This window comes from Poeciliopsis prolifica, unplaced genomic scaffold (genome assembly GCF_027474105.1).
Source record: "Poeciliopsis prolifica strain line A6 unplaced genomic scaffold, Auburn_PproV2 SCAFFOLD018, whole genome shotgun sequence".
NCBI classification, from domain to species: Eukaryota; Metazoa; Chordata; class Actinopteri; order Cyprinodontiformes; family Poeciliidae; genus Poeciliopsis; species Poeciliopsis prolifica.
Genome location: NW_026562393.1, coordinates 2,345,151 through 2,359,391, shown reverse-complemented (window position 1 = coordinate 2,359,391; position 14,241 = coordinate 2,345,151). Strand labels below are relative to the sequence as shown.

The following is a 14,241-nucleotide window of genomic DNA, read 5'->3' as shown; positions in this document are numbered from 1 at the left end:
TAGTAATGCTGCCACATTTTCTTCACTGGATGATTGCCTTCACTTTCTACCAACAGAAATTTGAAGATCTGACTAGGTAAATTTTAGAGAAGTTTTGTTGTTTGGTTTTTTTAAATCAACTGAAGGCCACTGTCAAAAATCTTAGTAGTAGTAGAGCATTTGAAGCCTTTTGTGTCTATTTTGTGGGAAAAGACAAGACAACTGTTAAAATACAAAATATTTATTTTTGAAAATGTCTTTATAAGAGAGAGAAAAACAAAACAAAAAAAAAAGAGGAAAGAAAGAACCAAATCAAAATCATACAAATTGTTTGGTTACTAGCAGACTGGGCTAGTGCTAAGAACTAACGATGGAGAAGTGTTCACTTGGGAAAACCCGCAGACTTTCGGAGGCGATGGAAACAACTCCACTTCTACCCCGCGATTTCATTTTGCGCCCAAACGTTTGAGGCAAACCGAAGCGCCAAAAAGGTGGCACTGTTGGTGAAATGGCGTACTGTCTGTTCGGAAAAATTAAAAACGGGCTGGGAGGGGGTACAGACATGTGGCAACAATGTGATTTTCCTTCAGCAAAAACATTAAAACAAGAAGCCAAATTATATAAAGCTGAAATAGAGAGAGGGGAGTCAACTGTTGGCATCCTGAAGGAATAGCAAATGTGCCAGTTCGCTTCTGAAGGATATGGAGAAAAAAATAAAATAAAATAAAACACAATAAAATAAAACGGAGGCCTTGCTCTGCAGATTACAAAGCAAAAGGCCACAGAGGTCGATGTTGCACCTGTGAGGTTGCAATGGAGTCAGCTGAAGGCTTGGCAGGACCAGCCTTACTGCAGATATAAACATATATGTGTTCCTACACCTATCATTCTCTGTTTTTAATGCAGTTATACAATATTCCCTGATGGCCTGAGTTGGCCGTTGACTGTTGTACAGAATCCTGAAGAGTTATCAAAATCAGGAAGGAAAAAACAAACAATATGATGAAGCTGTCCGTTTGAAAATCAAGGATGGGGGAATCCTGTTTGTTTTTCTCCCTCGTTTGTCCCCTTTAAAAATAAAAATGTTACACATGCTGGTCAAAACACACACACGCACACACACAGTTCTTCCATCTCACAGCCAGCAGGGGGAGTCGGCTCTGAGAACAAAAGAGATGAAAACATTTAAAATAAAGAAACTAAATTGGGGCTCCTTATCCAACATCTCCTCACCTATGTCAGCTTCTTGGCTTTGTTGTAAAGCGAGTCCACCACTTTGCTCATGTTCTGAATTGTTTCCAAGGCTGCTTCGTACGTCTTGTCCACCGGAGGCTCTTCAAATATGATTAAGACACCTTCACCTTGGTCAAGGATTCCTGGAGGAGTGTTGGGAAACGTACGTCACGCCACTGAAGGCTGCTGCTCTGATAGAGTCGGTTCAACATTAAACCAGAAATGTTAAGTTACCGTGAAACTTTTTGTCCAGAATCATCTGTGATAACTTCCTCTCAACGTCACCCTGTCATGATACAAAAAAATAAATCAGTAAATTTTTTAAAGAAAAATCACAGATTTTAATTTAAACGTGAACAGTTAATTGCTTCTGCTGAAACTTACCTTTGATAATTTGATAAGATCTGATACGTGTGCTATCTGAAATGAGACGGCAAGGCAAATAAGTCACACGTTTCAAAAACAAAAAACTATGTTGCTTTAATCCTGCACATTAGTTAACAGTTAATGAAACAGAAACGCAAATGGATGCAGTACACAGTGCCTTAAAGGTAAAAACAGTAACCAAGTTGTATTGTGTTGGGACTAACTCTAAATACTGCATGATCAAGGAACTAGAAGGAGCTATTGTTGCAAAAGTAGATTTGCGAGGCTGGAAAAGACGTCACTCTTAATCCAGAGAGGTTTAATACAAATCAACACCGCACCTGGTGACTTGTAACATACTTTTGTCATTGGAAAGTGTTGTAATCAAGCATTTGTAGAACATCGTTTATACCTGTACTCTGGAAAAAGGCTCAATGACTCGAATGAGGTTTTGTTCCAGCAGACTGTCGTACAGTTTGGCCAGGTGAGTGTTAATGATCGGATCGTCTCTTAGTTCTGCTTTGTACTCTGTCAGCGCCTGCAAGTCAAAACGGTGTGTTGGATTAAAGACCGACTCAAATCAGAAGGCATAAATCTGTACTTAATGAACGCCTCTGTCAAGGTCAGAAAGGTCTCTCTTGGCACAACACTTCTTCCTCAGTTTAATCCAGGAAACAAAGCTGAGGTCAAACAGAAAGTAAAACAGTCCAGAGACTGATTCATAAAGAAAGAATATAAAAGGTGGAAGATAATTCTTACCTTTTCAAAATCTGCTAATGATCTGTTCTTGCTGGCCTGTGCAACACATTTCAGTGCATCTGTCTAAACACAAGAATACAGAAAATATTTCAGTGCCGTCTTAGGCTCTGTTTACAGTTGAAATTTGTTTAACAAATCATTCTGTGCTGCATTTGCATTTCATGTTTACATGCAAACAACTGAAGTTCACAGAGAAGAGAAAACAACATTTGGGGCCAAGGGAATCAAGTTTAGAAACACAAAAATGCTTTTCCATACTGATCAAGATATGCAGGAAAAAACACTTGCGAGGCTGGAAGCATAAAATAATATTAGGAGTGTAAACACAGCCTTAAAAAACAAAAGGAAAACTGATGGCAATGCACTTCTTCAGAAATATCCATAATTATTGAAATTCCCAAAGTTTCGTCACATTTTAAATACAAACTTTGTTGTATTTTAATCGGATTTTGTGTGACACACTAATGCAAAGTGGTGTACATCAGGAGAAGTGGAAGAAAAAACATTTGTACAGAGGAAATTTCTCAACGTGTGGTAGGGAAATATGGTGAGTTGAGGTGAAGGGTCATGTCTTGCTAGGCTTGCAGTTTTCAAATGACGCACCAAACATATCTCAGCGATTGAGATATGTTTTATAAAATATATTTTAAACTTCATTCTTTGGTCTTCATGCTGCTGTTTTCACTCCAGCAAATCTTCGAAGCTTTCACAGAACAACTGAGTTTATACTCAGAGCAAATTACGCAGTAGAAGATGTTGAGCAGCTTTTGCTTATGGTTGAGGCTGTGGAAATGTACCTTTAAAAAGCACTTCCTTCCACTTTTTAAGATTTTAAGGTGACAAAAAGTGGAACAGTTAAAGCTGCTTTGGGCAGACACCGTATTGTTGACACTAAATATTTGTTTAAACCATAAACAGATTTTAATTCCAAGAACTAAAAAAGGATTGCATTGAGGTCATGATAACGTCAATGTTAAATGTGAAAAAAACAAAACTAGGAGGAGAAGATTCCCTTGGGTTCAAACAAACAACCAGAAATAAAATGTTAGAACAAGAAGTAAAACTTCTTCTGGAAACGAAAAAAGATCAAACCGTCCATCTCTATCGGAATTGTAAAGATGACAGAGAATCTACACCACCACAATCAGCATTAATCAGACCTTTTGTTTAACACTGTTACATATTAAAAAAAAAGAAAAAAAAATATCGCCATTTGTTACATACCTGACGTCCGGCGTATCGCAGGCCCAGTTTGCCGCTGACCAGGGCTTGTACCTCCTCCGGTCTAAACAAAACAAAATGCCAATTTATGGCTCAGACATTTATCTCAATAAAAATTGACACTTTAAGACACAGAAGTACTCACGAGTTGAGCACAATTTTGCACAGCAGCATGTATTTGAGTGCTGTAATGGCTCTGGGGCTATCGATGGAGTCATAACCCTCGAAGGCCTCAAAGAAGTAGGAGTAGGCCGTCTTCCAGTCCTTCTCCTCTGCTGCATGAATGATCCCTGCAGCATTCATGACACAGCACGACATTAAGCGTCTATGGTCACAGTAAGACACATAAACCTCCATGAAATGTGAAGCGTCCACAAAGCCAGACGAGGCTCGTTTAAGCTGTAAAGTTGCACCGAAACCAGCAGGGACCTTTCACCTTTCATGTGCTCAGAGGTATGATGTCATTTGTTCCTGTTTTCAACACTCGAATGCATAAGTGGGTCCTTTTGGACCAGGTGAGGTCATCTTTTTGCAATTATCTTTGCAATGAAAAGTTTTTATCACTTCACATTCCAGGTATTCCAGTTGAGGTGGCTCTGGCATCTGATTAAGATGCCTCTTGGCATCTTAATCAGATGTTCCGGGCACCACCCACCGGGAGGAGGCCCAGAGGAAAGACCCAGGACACCCTGGAGAGACTATGTTTCTCAGCTAGCCTAGGGATTCCCCTGGAGATGCTGGAACAAGTGGCTGGGAAGAGCAAACTGTGAGCCTCCCTTCTTAGTCTGCTTCCCCACAACCTGTCCCTAGGCGGACAGATGGATAAATGCACATACATACACACACTCACATGCATGACACACACAGCACAACAGAATATAGACAGTAATATTAGCTAGATTGGTTAGCTAGCTAGTTTCAAGAAACGCGCTCTTTCTGCCCCCAGCTCTCCCCCTCCCCCTGACCACACACACACACACACACACACACACACACACACACACACACACACACACACACACACACACACACACACACACACACACACACACAATGGTCACTGACATTGTTCCAACATTGTTGTTGTAAAATTGCTGTTGTTATCTTTTCATTTTAAAAATGAAAACAAATCATCACAAATGTTCGACAATTTCTTCTAAAAATGCTTAAAAAAGAAAATATTTCAAACAAATAACACCTGTGTGAAATAAAACACAGCAGAAAGTATCATACTACACATTATTTTAAATCAAAATGACAAAAGTAGCATAAAAACACATTGATTTAAACACAGGTCCAAAAAGACACACTCATGGAAGACTGTATAGTCAATATGTCATGCATCAGAGGATTAAAAGAGAAAAAAACTGAAACTTTGACATAAACAATTCCAAAATTGTGAAATCATCCGAGTAAGAAAGAATCTGGAGCTGATTCAGTTTCAGTTTGACAATTAGATTGGTTTCAATCTATAAAATTTTAAAAATTCTTTATAGTCATTAGAGATTTTGAAGCATCAGCTTCATTCCCATCTGACCTGACTGCATGTCCAGCGTCGCCTGGAGCTTTGGGGGACAATAAATGGCGTTCGCCGTGGTTCTGGCCGAGGTCAGGGCGGCGCGGGCCTTGGGCAGGTTACTGAGAGCGTGGTACGTCTTGCTTTCGAGCAGCTGAACCTCAACAAGGAGCGCTTTGTCGTCCATCTTCTTCAGCTCCTGCAGCAGCTGGGAGCCTGGAGGAAGGAGAGCGAGACCGAGTCAAAGTCTCGCTTTAAGTGTTGAACATTACTATTAAACTGTGACTAAACTTGTTTCTCTGTTCTAATCTGCTCAACATAAGAAAAAGGTGATTATTAAGTGATTTCATTTAAGTAGGATATGACAGAAAAACCCCACATAGAGAAAGCAACAAAACTCACCAAGAGCCAAGGCCTCCTGGTATCTTTTGGTATCAAAATAGAGGGAGATCAGCCGAGCCTGAAATCGGAGAGAATGTTAAAATGAGCGGTGAAAACGCCAAGCCAAACTGCTAAAAATGTTGGGCTGACCTGCATTTCATAGAACAACGGTTCTCAATTTTTACGTTTAACGATCCAATTCTGATTACTGGACAAAGTCAAAAGTTCAGAACTCTGGTAAAACTTTCATATATCAACAGAAAATTAAAAGATTAAGAAAATAGACTTCTCTTAATTCCAAAAATGAAATGGAATCCACTGTAAAAGGATGAATAACTCATAATCTGCAACATTTTTTGGTAACTATCTCAGTGTTACACTGATATTTACAGCAGACATCACAACCAGGTATATTTTTTATATTAACATTCAGAAAAGAACAGAAGTTATACATAGCAGCATCATCACATTTGTACAAGCTCCAGTTTTTATCATTTATTTACCATGTTATAAACAGTCTTATTTAATGACGACTTTCACTTTAAGATGGAAATCTTTCCCACTCCCTGAGCCAGCGCATTTTAAGAACCGATCTCCTCCGAAGCTCAAATTCAGGAATTTCAATTCTGTTTTCACGCTACCTGATCTATGTTTGTACAGAAAGCAGAAATAAAAAGCAAAGCAATTAACTTAATATTTTGGCAGTAGTTGTTTCATTATTGTAGGAGCACACAGTGATCAGGTTTTGATCATTGCATTCTGGAGTCAGGTTTACTGGACTCTTATCTCTCTATTTGACTTTTTGTAATCGATACAAAAAGTCAAATAGAGAGATAAGAGTCGGGTATAAATGGCTCTTGGAACATTCTGATCCCACAGTAAACTGCCTTGGCTTGGAAATCTTTTATATGTATTTATGCTAAAAGTTAGCAAAACAAATCCAGAAATTGTTTTGAGTAAATGTCACATCTTCTTTTACTGAGTAAAGTTCCAAATTCACATAGAAAAGTGTGGTGGAGGATGGATTAGGCGCTATTTGATGCACCCACCCCATGAAGGCTAGTTTAGACGTACTGACCTCCAGAGCCTGTCGCAGGAAGGTCCGCTTCTCTGTCTTTGCCCACTCGATGCATTCCAGACACAGCTCCACCTCCTGCCCAGTCGCCGCCTCCATGTCCAGGAAAAGGTCCAGCAGAGAGCGGACGAGCCGGGCTGCCTTGGCTTTGCTGATGGAAATCAGGAACGGTCTCACAAACTTCAACAAGCCTCCGAGTTCTGCAGAAAGATGAGAATCATCCAAACTTTATAATTCAGCACGTTTAGTTTCCTTTTTGAAGATAGTATATAAATAGTCAGACAATTCAAAATTAGAGCAAACTTGGAAAACTAAATTATTTTAAGGAACTGTTTACGTGATTGTGATTTTTTTATATATATATATAATTTGGAGGCAAAATTTAAAGCTAATTCACTTCAACAATTCTTACAAACATTAAACCATTAAAAACCTTACCTGCTGCCTGCCCCGTCTTTGCCAGGAGTGTTCCCAGCTCCAGGATGCTTTGCTCTTTAACCCTAACGGCCTCCTCATCGTTCTCCTGAACATCTCGTCTCACTGTTTTAAAAACGGATTCGTTAATGAAGACGACTGATAAAGAACAAAACTAACAAAGCATTTTCTCTGAAACACATAGACATTGGTCTCCAACAATCCTCTGATATGGGGCTGCTGCAGGTGCTTGCTTTACAGAAGTCAGCAGTATCACAAGTTTCTTTCAGTTTCTGGAAAGTATACGCTTTATTGATTCTGGGGTTGGAATCTACATAAAATGTGGCCCCCCAATATGTACCTCCCGCTCCCTTTTCATTATTGAAGTTGTGTCAGTGTGCCAAACCAGAGTAAACTATTTCATATCAATTTATGGAGATACAGTCAGAAAATGCCAAAATGGCATTTTATTTTCTTAACACTTTGTATCACACTATTTGCAGTGATTTAAGTTCTTACTGCAGTCTGGGCTAGTTGCATGGAATATGGCAGATTAGAAAACCCAATGCCAAGAAAATCCTTTGGCGGACCTTTTTGGAGTTAGCACTACGTTTCCTTACAGACTGTAAGCAGGTGATAAAGAATTACTTTATAGAATTTGTCATGAAAGTGTCATTTTCTGACGATCTATTAAAAAGGACTTTAAATACATTTACCCAAGACAGTCGGGGAGTTGAATTCGACTAGTTGTAATTGTTCACATTTAGAAAAATAAGTTTAATTTTTAAAAAGTTGGCTCATATATTTAAATATAAATCCTTAATGTTTCTGAAAAGTGTGCTAACTGACTCGCAGATTATCCGGCTGGTCTGTTCAGAATCAACAGTCAGATTGAACAAAATGGGTCTTGAAGTAAACAGAGCAGACTAGTTGACAGTTATTTGACAGGTGTGACAGGGCAAAATACTGACCGCCATGTCTATAGAAACATATTGCCTTCTGACATACAACTTTAGGAAAATGTGTCCGATTTGATCTTGCTGACTTACAAGCCGATTTTAAACAAGTTATTGGTAAATGCCCCAGAGATAAGTCGGTGGGTGTTTGTCTTTCCTCTTCATGGAGCTGATATCACTGTGCTCACATTACAACAAGCTAATAACGCTAGCCGCAGCACTGCCCCTTCTAACGGGGATAGTTGGACACAAAACCTATGTACTGTGAGAAAATACCACGAAAACGAGCAGAGTTCTTGAAAAGAAGTCCGTCTTTTACAACTGCCGCGGGACACATGGGAGCCATGGGCCTAAAGAGAGAGCTGAGCCGCTACGGAGCTAACGTCCAGCTGCTATCGGTTCAGCAGTGAGTCAGCACCGCACAGCGCCGGTTCAAGCAGCTGGGAAGCCTCCGACAGTCACTGAGAAACACGGAACAAACAGGTTCAGAGGAACCGGGTCTAACTGAAGAGGGAAATAAACACCCACCGATTGAATGAAGGATGTCGATAGAAGCATTCCGATCCGTGCTAATGAGAGACTGAGCTCTCTGGAATTCAACCACTGCTGCGGCCGCCATCTTCCTTATTCAAATACTACTTGAATGAAAAGTACGTGCGGCGAATACGTCTCTTGGCGGGCTGACGTCAGCGTGCTCTACGCTGGGCGTGACTTAGTGCACTTCGGGAAATGTAGTATATTGGTAGACACGTCTCACAAGTCTTCAAAATCAGCCTGGTAATGACAAATGTATTTTTAGGTTTATTTTTTATACCCATACATATCGTATATATCTAATTGGTGAGTTTGCAGAGAACATGAGCTACCTTAATTTATTTGGCTGCTCTGACCTTCGTTGTGCAAGAAACTGGAAAAGACACAAACCCACACCGTATTTATCTGCCTCTTTTCAAAACACATATGGTGTGGGCAAATAATGGTCTTTAAAATATTTCTTTAATTGTGTGAATTGGGCAGGTTCTTATTCATCTACTTTTCTTGAAAGACCAATTTCATAGAAATATATTTGAACTGGTATTACTGCACTCGTTGAAATGTTATCTCGGTCCATCAGACTTCATCTGAATGGCTTAGCCTACACAAATAACTACATTTTCTTAAATTCAGTGATTCATAAGTCATTACCAGCCCACTGTGGTTTCATTATGTGGTTAAAAATAACAACAACCGGACCGGGCAATGTGGTCCACATTTTTATTTTGTATTTTTTGGAACAATTTGAGATCGTAAATTCACAGTGTTTTGTGAAAATATTTAACTGAACCCTTTTGCGTTTTGTCAATTTAAACAACAAAATACAGTTTTTTTTTTTTTTTTTTTTTACTCCAATGACATGTGACGCATTGGGAGCAAACTGTATACAAAACGAACTGGAAGTCAATAGCCGCTCTCCTCTCACGTCGCCCACATGAGAAACAGCCGCTGCTGCCCCTCACGTCCGGATCTCTTCGGGTTTCTGATGCGTCCGACTCGACGCCTGCCAGCAGGGGGCGCCGTTTCACCGCAGATCCTGGCGACCCGCGGCGGCCGCAGCAACGCCTTTGCGTCAACCATCGCAGATCCACAGCATTAGCTCGCGCAGCATCCCGCATCTCGCGGCCATCGGGACCAGGAGCACACCTTCATCTGATCGTCCATTCCACAACAGCCCGGCGCCGTCTGCACATCGCCGACAACCAGGCCAGTTCATCACGCTGCCTGCATCATTTCATTTCATTTCTCTCTCTCTCTCCCCCTGTCTGGATCATCTCGGATTATTTTTTTTTTCTTCGCTGCAATTACTCTGTTCGAGATGGTTAAATTTTTTTTTTCAAGCGTGTCATTCTAAGGAAGACTATCATCTTTCAAGTCGTTGAGCTGGAGATCTGGTGAGTTTATTTGCTTTCTTGACGTAATCCTTGCGCAGAAAAACAAAAATAGCGGATTGTTGGATTCTTCTTCAGAACGAGAAATGCGCACTTATTATTTCTAATTAACAGAACGTACGCATTTAAGTCTAATTAAAATGACCACGATGTGGTTAAATGTATCTGTGCATGTTGTAGATTAACAAACAGGTTGGGGAGGGGTGAGCGGGGGGGATAGAAAGAAAATTAATAACGTTTCTGTTTGCGAGCCACCGCCTATCCGAGCGACAGATCTGTCTCGGTCGCACAGATTCAGCACCACGGAGAGCGCAGCGCGCACGCGGCTCCTCACCTCCTCCGCACATTAGTCCGCTAAGATCGCGCACGGAAATAAAACGGGATGTGCTGGCATTTCTCCCGCACACCATGGAACCGGCGATCAGGTTGACAACGTGATGATGAAGGAACGGAGCTTGTTGGATCGAGGGTCTTTAACGCTGCAGAGAGAGAGAGAGAGAGAGAGAGAGAGAGAGAGAGAGAGAGAGAGAGAGAGAGAGAGAGAGAGAGAGAGAGAGAGAGAGAGAGAGAGAGATGATGGGGAGGAAAAGGGAGGGGGGCGTTGATCCAATGTTCAGCGAGTTCAAATTCAAATGTGATCTTGGCTTTTTATTGTGCCTCAAATCTGGATAAATACTTCACCTTTACAAAAATAAAATAAAAATGACTAAAATGGTGTTTGCGGCCCGGCCGTCCATCTTAGTGCGGGGGAAGCGGGGAGACGCATGATTCACTCTGATCCGTCCGCCATAAATCTCACACTGCGAATTATGGCTTATGGATCCATCTTCAATCATCCGCCGAGCTCCAATCCACCGTCGTCTTTATCTGAGCGGCTATATTTAGCATTTCCCCCCCCCTATTTGCAGAGCATCGCATAAGAATTCGCATCTCCTCTGCGATTTGATCATTTCTGTGTGTTTGATCAGGACTTTATATGACAGGTCATCAAAAGAAAGAAGAAAAAAAAAAAAAAGAGCATAATTTTGAAGAGGAAGGGAAATTATTCTTGGATTTCAAAATGACTCAAAAGAGAAAGTCAAACGACGTATTCAAGTCCACTTTACTCCATAAAACCCGCATCCAAATGCAGAAATAACTTCCATGCTTGTGTTCATTTAGTCTCACAACAAATCCAGCTGTTCTGTGAAGTTCTCCGAGGTTCCGTAAAGAACATTAGTGAACAAACAGAGTGGTGGACATAAGAGAGAACACGGCAGACATGTCAGGTGAGGCTGTGAAGAGGTTTAAAACAGGTTGGGTTATAAAACAACATCCCCAGAAAGTTCATCTTTAAAAAAATAATAATAAAAAAATGGAAATATTAACACCATGCATCACTCTCGAGAATATATTTGTGTGGGGATGCTTCACTCTTCAGAATGGCTGTGAAGATGGATGGAGCCAAATACTATAGCAGTCTTGGAAGAAAACCTGTGACAAGCTGCCAAAGACTACAGACCGGAGAGGAGCTTCGCCTCCCGGCCCGGCAGGATCAGAACCATAAACGTACATGCAGAATTACAGTGAGACAGCGTAGATGAGAAGAAACAGGGAAGAGGTACAAATTCCCATCTAAATTTAGCCACAAGACATGTAGGGGACTCTTACTAAAAACAGCAAAAAAAAAAAAAAAAAAAAAAAAAACATCACTATGTGTCCAACTGCAAAACATAGTGATGGCAGCATCATGGTGTGGGATTGTTTTGCTTTGTCAGGCACAAGGAATTAGGTCAAGTTGTTAGGGAAATGGATGACACTAAGACTGGAGTCTATGCCTCAATGCAAAGGCATAGAATATGTTTTTATGGATGCTCTCCATCCAAGGGGACTGATGTTGAGGTGTGGTGCAAAGGAAAATTGACAAGATTTCATAAACTTCATCGATGTGCAAAGCTCCTGCAGATAAAAGATTGTTCATAAGCAACATGATGCCTGCTGGTGGTTTATAATGCATTCTGCCTGTTAGAGATCCAAATCAATGCTCCTATCATCCTGAGGTATAAAACCACTCTGAAGATATCTGTTAGAGTATTACGGAGCAGAGAGAGCTGTGATATTATCTAAAATGAACCCAATGACTCGATAATGATTCCTTTAAAATACATATATAAAAATAAAAGGATCCTGTTTCTCTAAATCTCTAGTCTAATCTTTACAAGCTATGTTTCTACTTCCAGGAGGTGCAGGCTGTCCAGGTGATAGATACCCCCTCAAAGAGCTCAGACCTCTGACCCTGACGCTCCTGGACGCCTATCAGCCGCCATGGGAACCGTTCTGTCTCTGTCCCCCAGCTACCGGAAGGCAGCGCTCTTTGAAGACGGCCCCGCCACGGTGGGCCACTACACGGCCGTGCAGAACAGCAAGAACGCCAAAGACAAGAACCTGAAGCGCCACTCGCTCATCAACGTGCTGCCATGGAAGCGGATCGTGGCGGTGTCGGCCAAGAAGAAGAGCTCCAAGAAAGTGCAGCCCAATGCCGCGTACCAGAACAACGTGTCCCATCTGAACAACGAGAACCTGAAGAAGTCGCAGTCCTGCGCCAATCTGTCCAGCTTCACCCAGGACCAGAGCAGCCCGGCTCTCAGCAAGAGCTCCAACAACACGACATCCTCGGTCAAGAAGGCCCCACTGACTAACTCCAATGTGGCCCCTGGCACCCCTAAGAGAGTGATCGTTCAGGCCTCCACCAGCGAGCTGCTGCGCTGCCTGGGGCGTGCTGAAGCACTCTCGGTGCTGCGGACTCCTGCTGCAGGGCTGGCCCAGGGCTTCAACAGCCTTCGTCTACATGCTGTGCCGCGACGTGGTCTCCTCCGAGGTGGCCACGGAGCACGAGCTGCAGGCCGTCCTCCTCACCTGCCTCTACCTGTCCTACTCCTACATGGGTAACGAGATCTCCTATCCGCTCAAGCCCTTCCTGGTGGAGAGCTCCAAGGAGACCTTCTGGGACCGGTGCCTGTCCATCATCAACCTGATGAGCGCCAAGATGCTCCAGATCAACTCCGACCCCCACTACTTCACTCAGGTGTTTGCCGACCTGAAGAACGAGAGCCAGAAGGAGGAGGAGAGGAGCCGCCTGCTCATCGGCCTGGACCGGTGAGGGAATGCTACGGGTGTGATGGGGGGGGGGGGAGAGAAGGGGGTTAACTCCAGTCTCGCATTTTGACATCTTCTTAAGAAATGATCAATCATGCTATTTATTCACTACTGTCCAAACTGCCGTGACGCCAGTTACACGAAGGAGTGTTCCATATTTGTATGAAGCAGTTTTGACATTTGGTTTGATATTGGCATATACTGAAAGGATCACAATGCTCCCCCAAGTATTTTCAAACTTGCAAAGGATGTGAACCCAAGAATGAAAGCTTTTTTTTAAGACTATCATACTGGATTGTGCTCAAGTCATTCTTTGATTCTTCAGATTTTGTTTGCTCTCTCGTAACTGTTTCATGGTCTTAATCAACATTTCAGGCTTTCTGAAGGTCCTTCAGACTTTAAACGGTTTGGTCTACATACAATGGGATTTGTGTTTCAGAAGACCCTTTACCAGAGCAAACACAGATGAATGAAGAGCTTTAGGATGCTCTTCATTAAAACGGTGAGAGTTGACAGGAAAGCTGGCTGGAGTTAAACGCAGGATCATCTTGCCTCCGTCATGCTGGAGACGTACGGCTGCCGTGGCAAGACTTGAAAATCGATACTCGTAGATTTTCTCATCACAGGATGCTTCATCAGCATTTTTAGTGTGTCACCTCAGCACTGATTTACATAAGAAGGGGGTTCCAAACTGACCAGATGAGCCAGTGTTCAGCGTGTGCACCCAACAGATTTTGCCGCTTGCAGCCTGTGTGAAAAATACCAAAGAATGGCAGAGAGAATTAAGGATTTCCACATGGAAAAAGTGATTCCCATGGAGCTATAAAATGAAAACCTCAGCTGCAGCGTGAGCCATGTCTCAGGTTCTGTGTTCCGTCTTAAAGACACAACTTCCAGCTACCGGTGCAGGATTATACTTTAGACAGTCCATCTCCCTCACTGTTTTTTTTTAAGTACACGCTGCACAATTTTCCAAATAGAAAACAAACCAAAAAAAAAAAGCCTTGAATGACCTTCAGAAAGACATGTTGGTGAAGACCTTTATGAAGGATTATCAGATTTCCTGGAGGCAAAACTTAAGAATTTAGAGGTGATTTATAAAGACTGTACATAAGTTACAAAAAAAAGTAAAAAACGCCAGATTTGGGTGAGTTCTTTACCAACTGTTAGATAAGAATAATTATTTAAAATACAAGACAAAAAATAATAATAGGACAAAATGACCAAAAAAAAAAAAAAACAGTATGAAAAAGCTGCAGCAATGAATGTGAACAGGACTGA

General features: G+C 41.8%; 2 protein-coding genes across 2 annotated transcripts; one reads left to right on the top strand and one right to left on the bottom strand.

Annotated features, from left to right (window-relative positions):
- Nucleotides 1-204: 204 nt before the first annotated feature.
- Nucleotides 205-8,528, bottom strand: psmd11b (proteasome 26S subunit, non-ATPase 11b). Its single transcript, XM_055043207.1, has 13 exons — nucleotides 8,429-8,528; nucleotides 6,969-7,070; nucleotides 6,534-6,730; nucleotides 5,477-5,534; nucleotides 5,096-5,290; nucleotides 3,704-3,848; nucleotides 3,562-3,622; nucleotides 2,338-2,400; nucleotides 1,991-2,116; nucleotides 1,597-1,632; nucleotides 1,447-1,498; nucleotides 1,213-1,355; nucleotides 205-1,139 (listed from the first exon to the last, which is right to left on the bottom strand). The coding sequence occupies exons 1-12, from the start codon at nucleotides 8,517-8,519 to the stop codon at nucleotides 1,213-1,215; spliced, it is 1,269 nt and encodes a 422-aa protein (XP_054899182.1). The 5' UTR covers nucleotides 8,520-8,528; the 3' UTR covers nucleotides 205-1,139.
- Nucleotides 8,529-9,309: 781 nt separating this feature from the next.
- cdk5r1b (cyclin-dependent kinase 5, regulatory subunit 1b (p35)) lies at nucleotides 9,310-12,964 on the top strand. Its single transcript, XM_055042579.1, is given in 3 exon segments — nucleotides 9,310-9,828; nucleotides 12,045-12,581; nucleotides 12,583-12,964. Coding segments are annotated over 2 exon segments (834 nt in total). The 5' UTR covers nucleotides 9,310-9,828; nucleotides 12,045-12,129.
- Nucleotides 12,965-14,241: the final 1,277 nt, after the last annotated feature.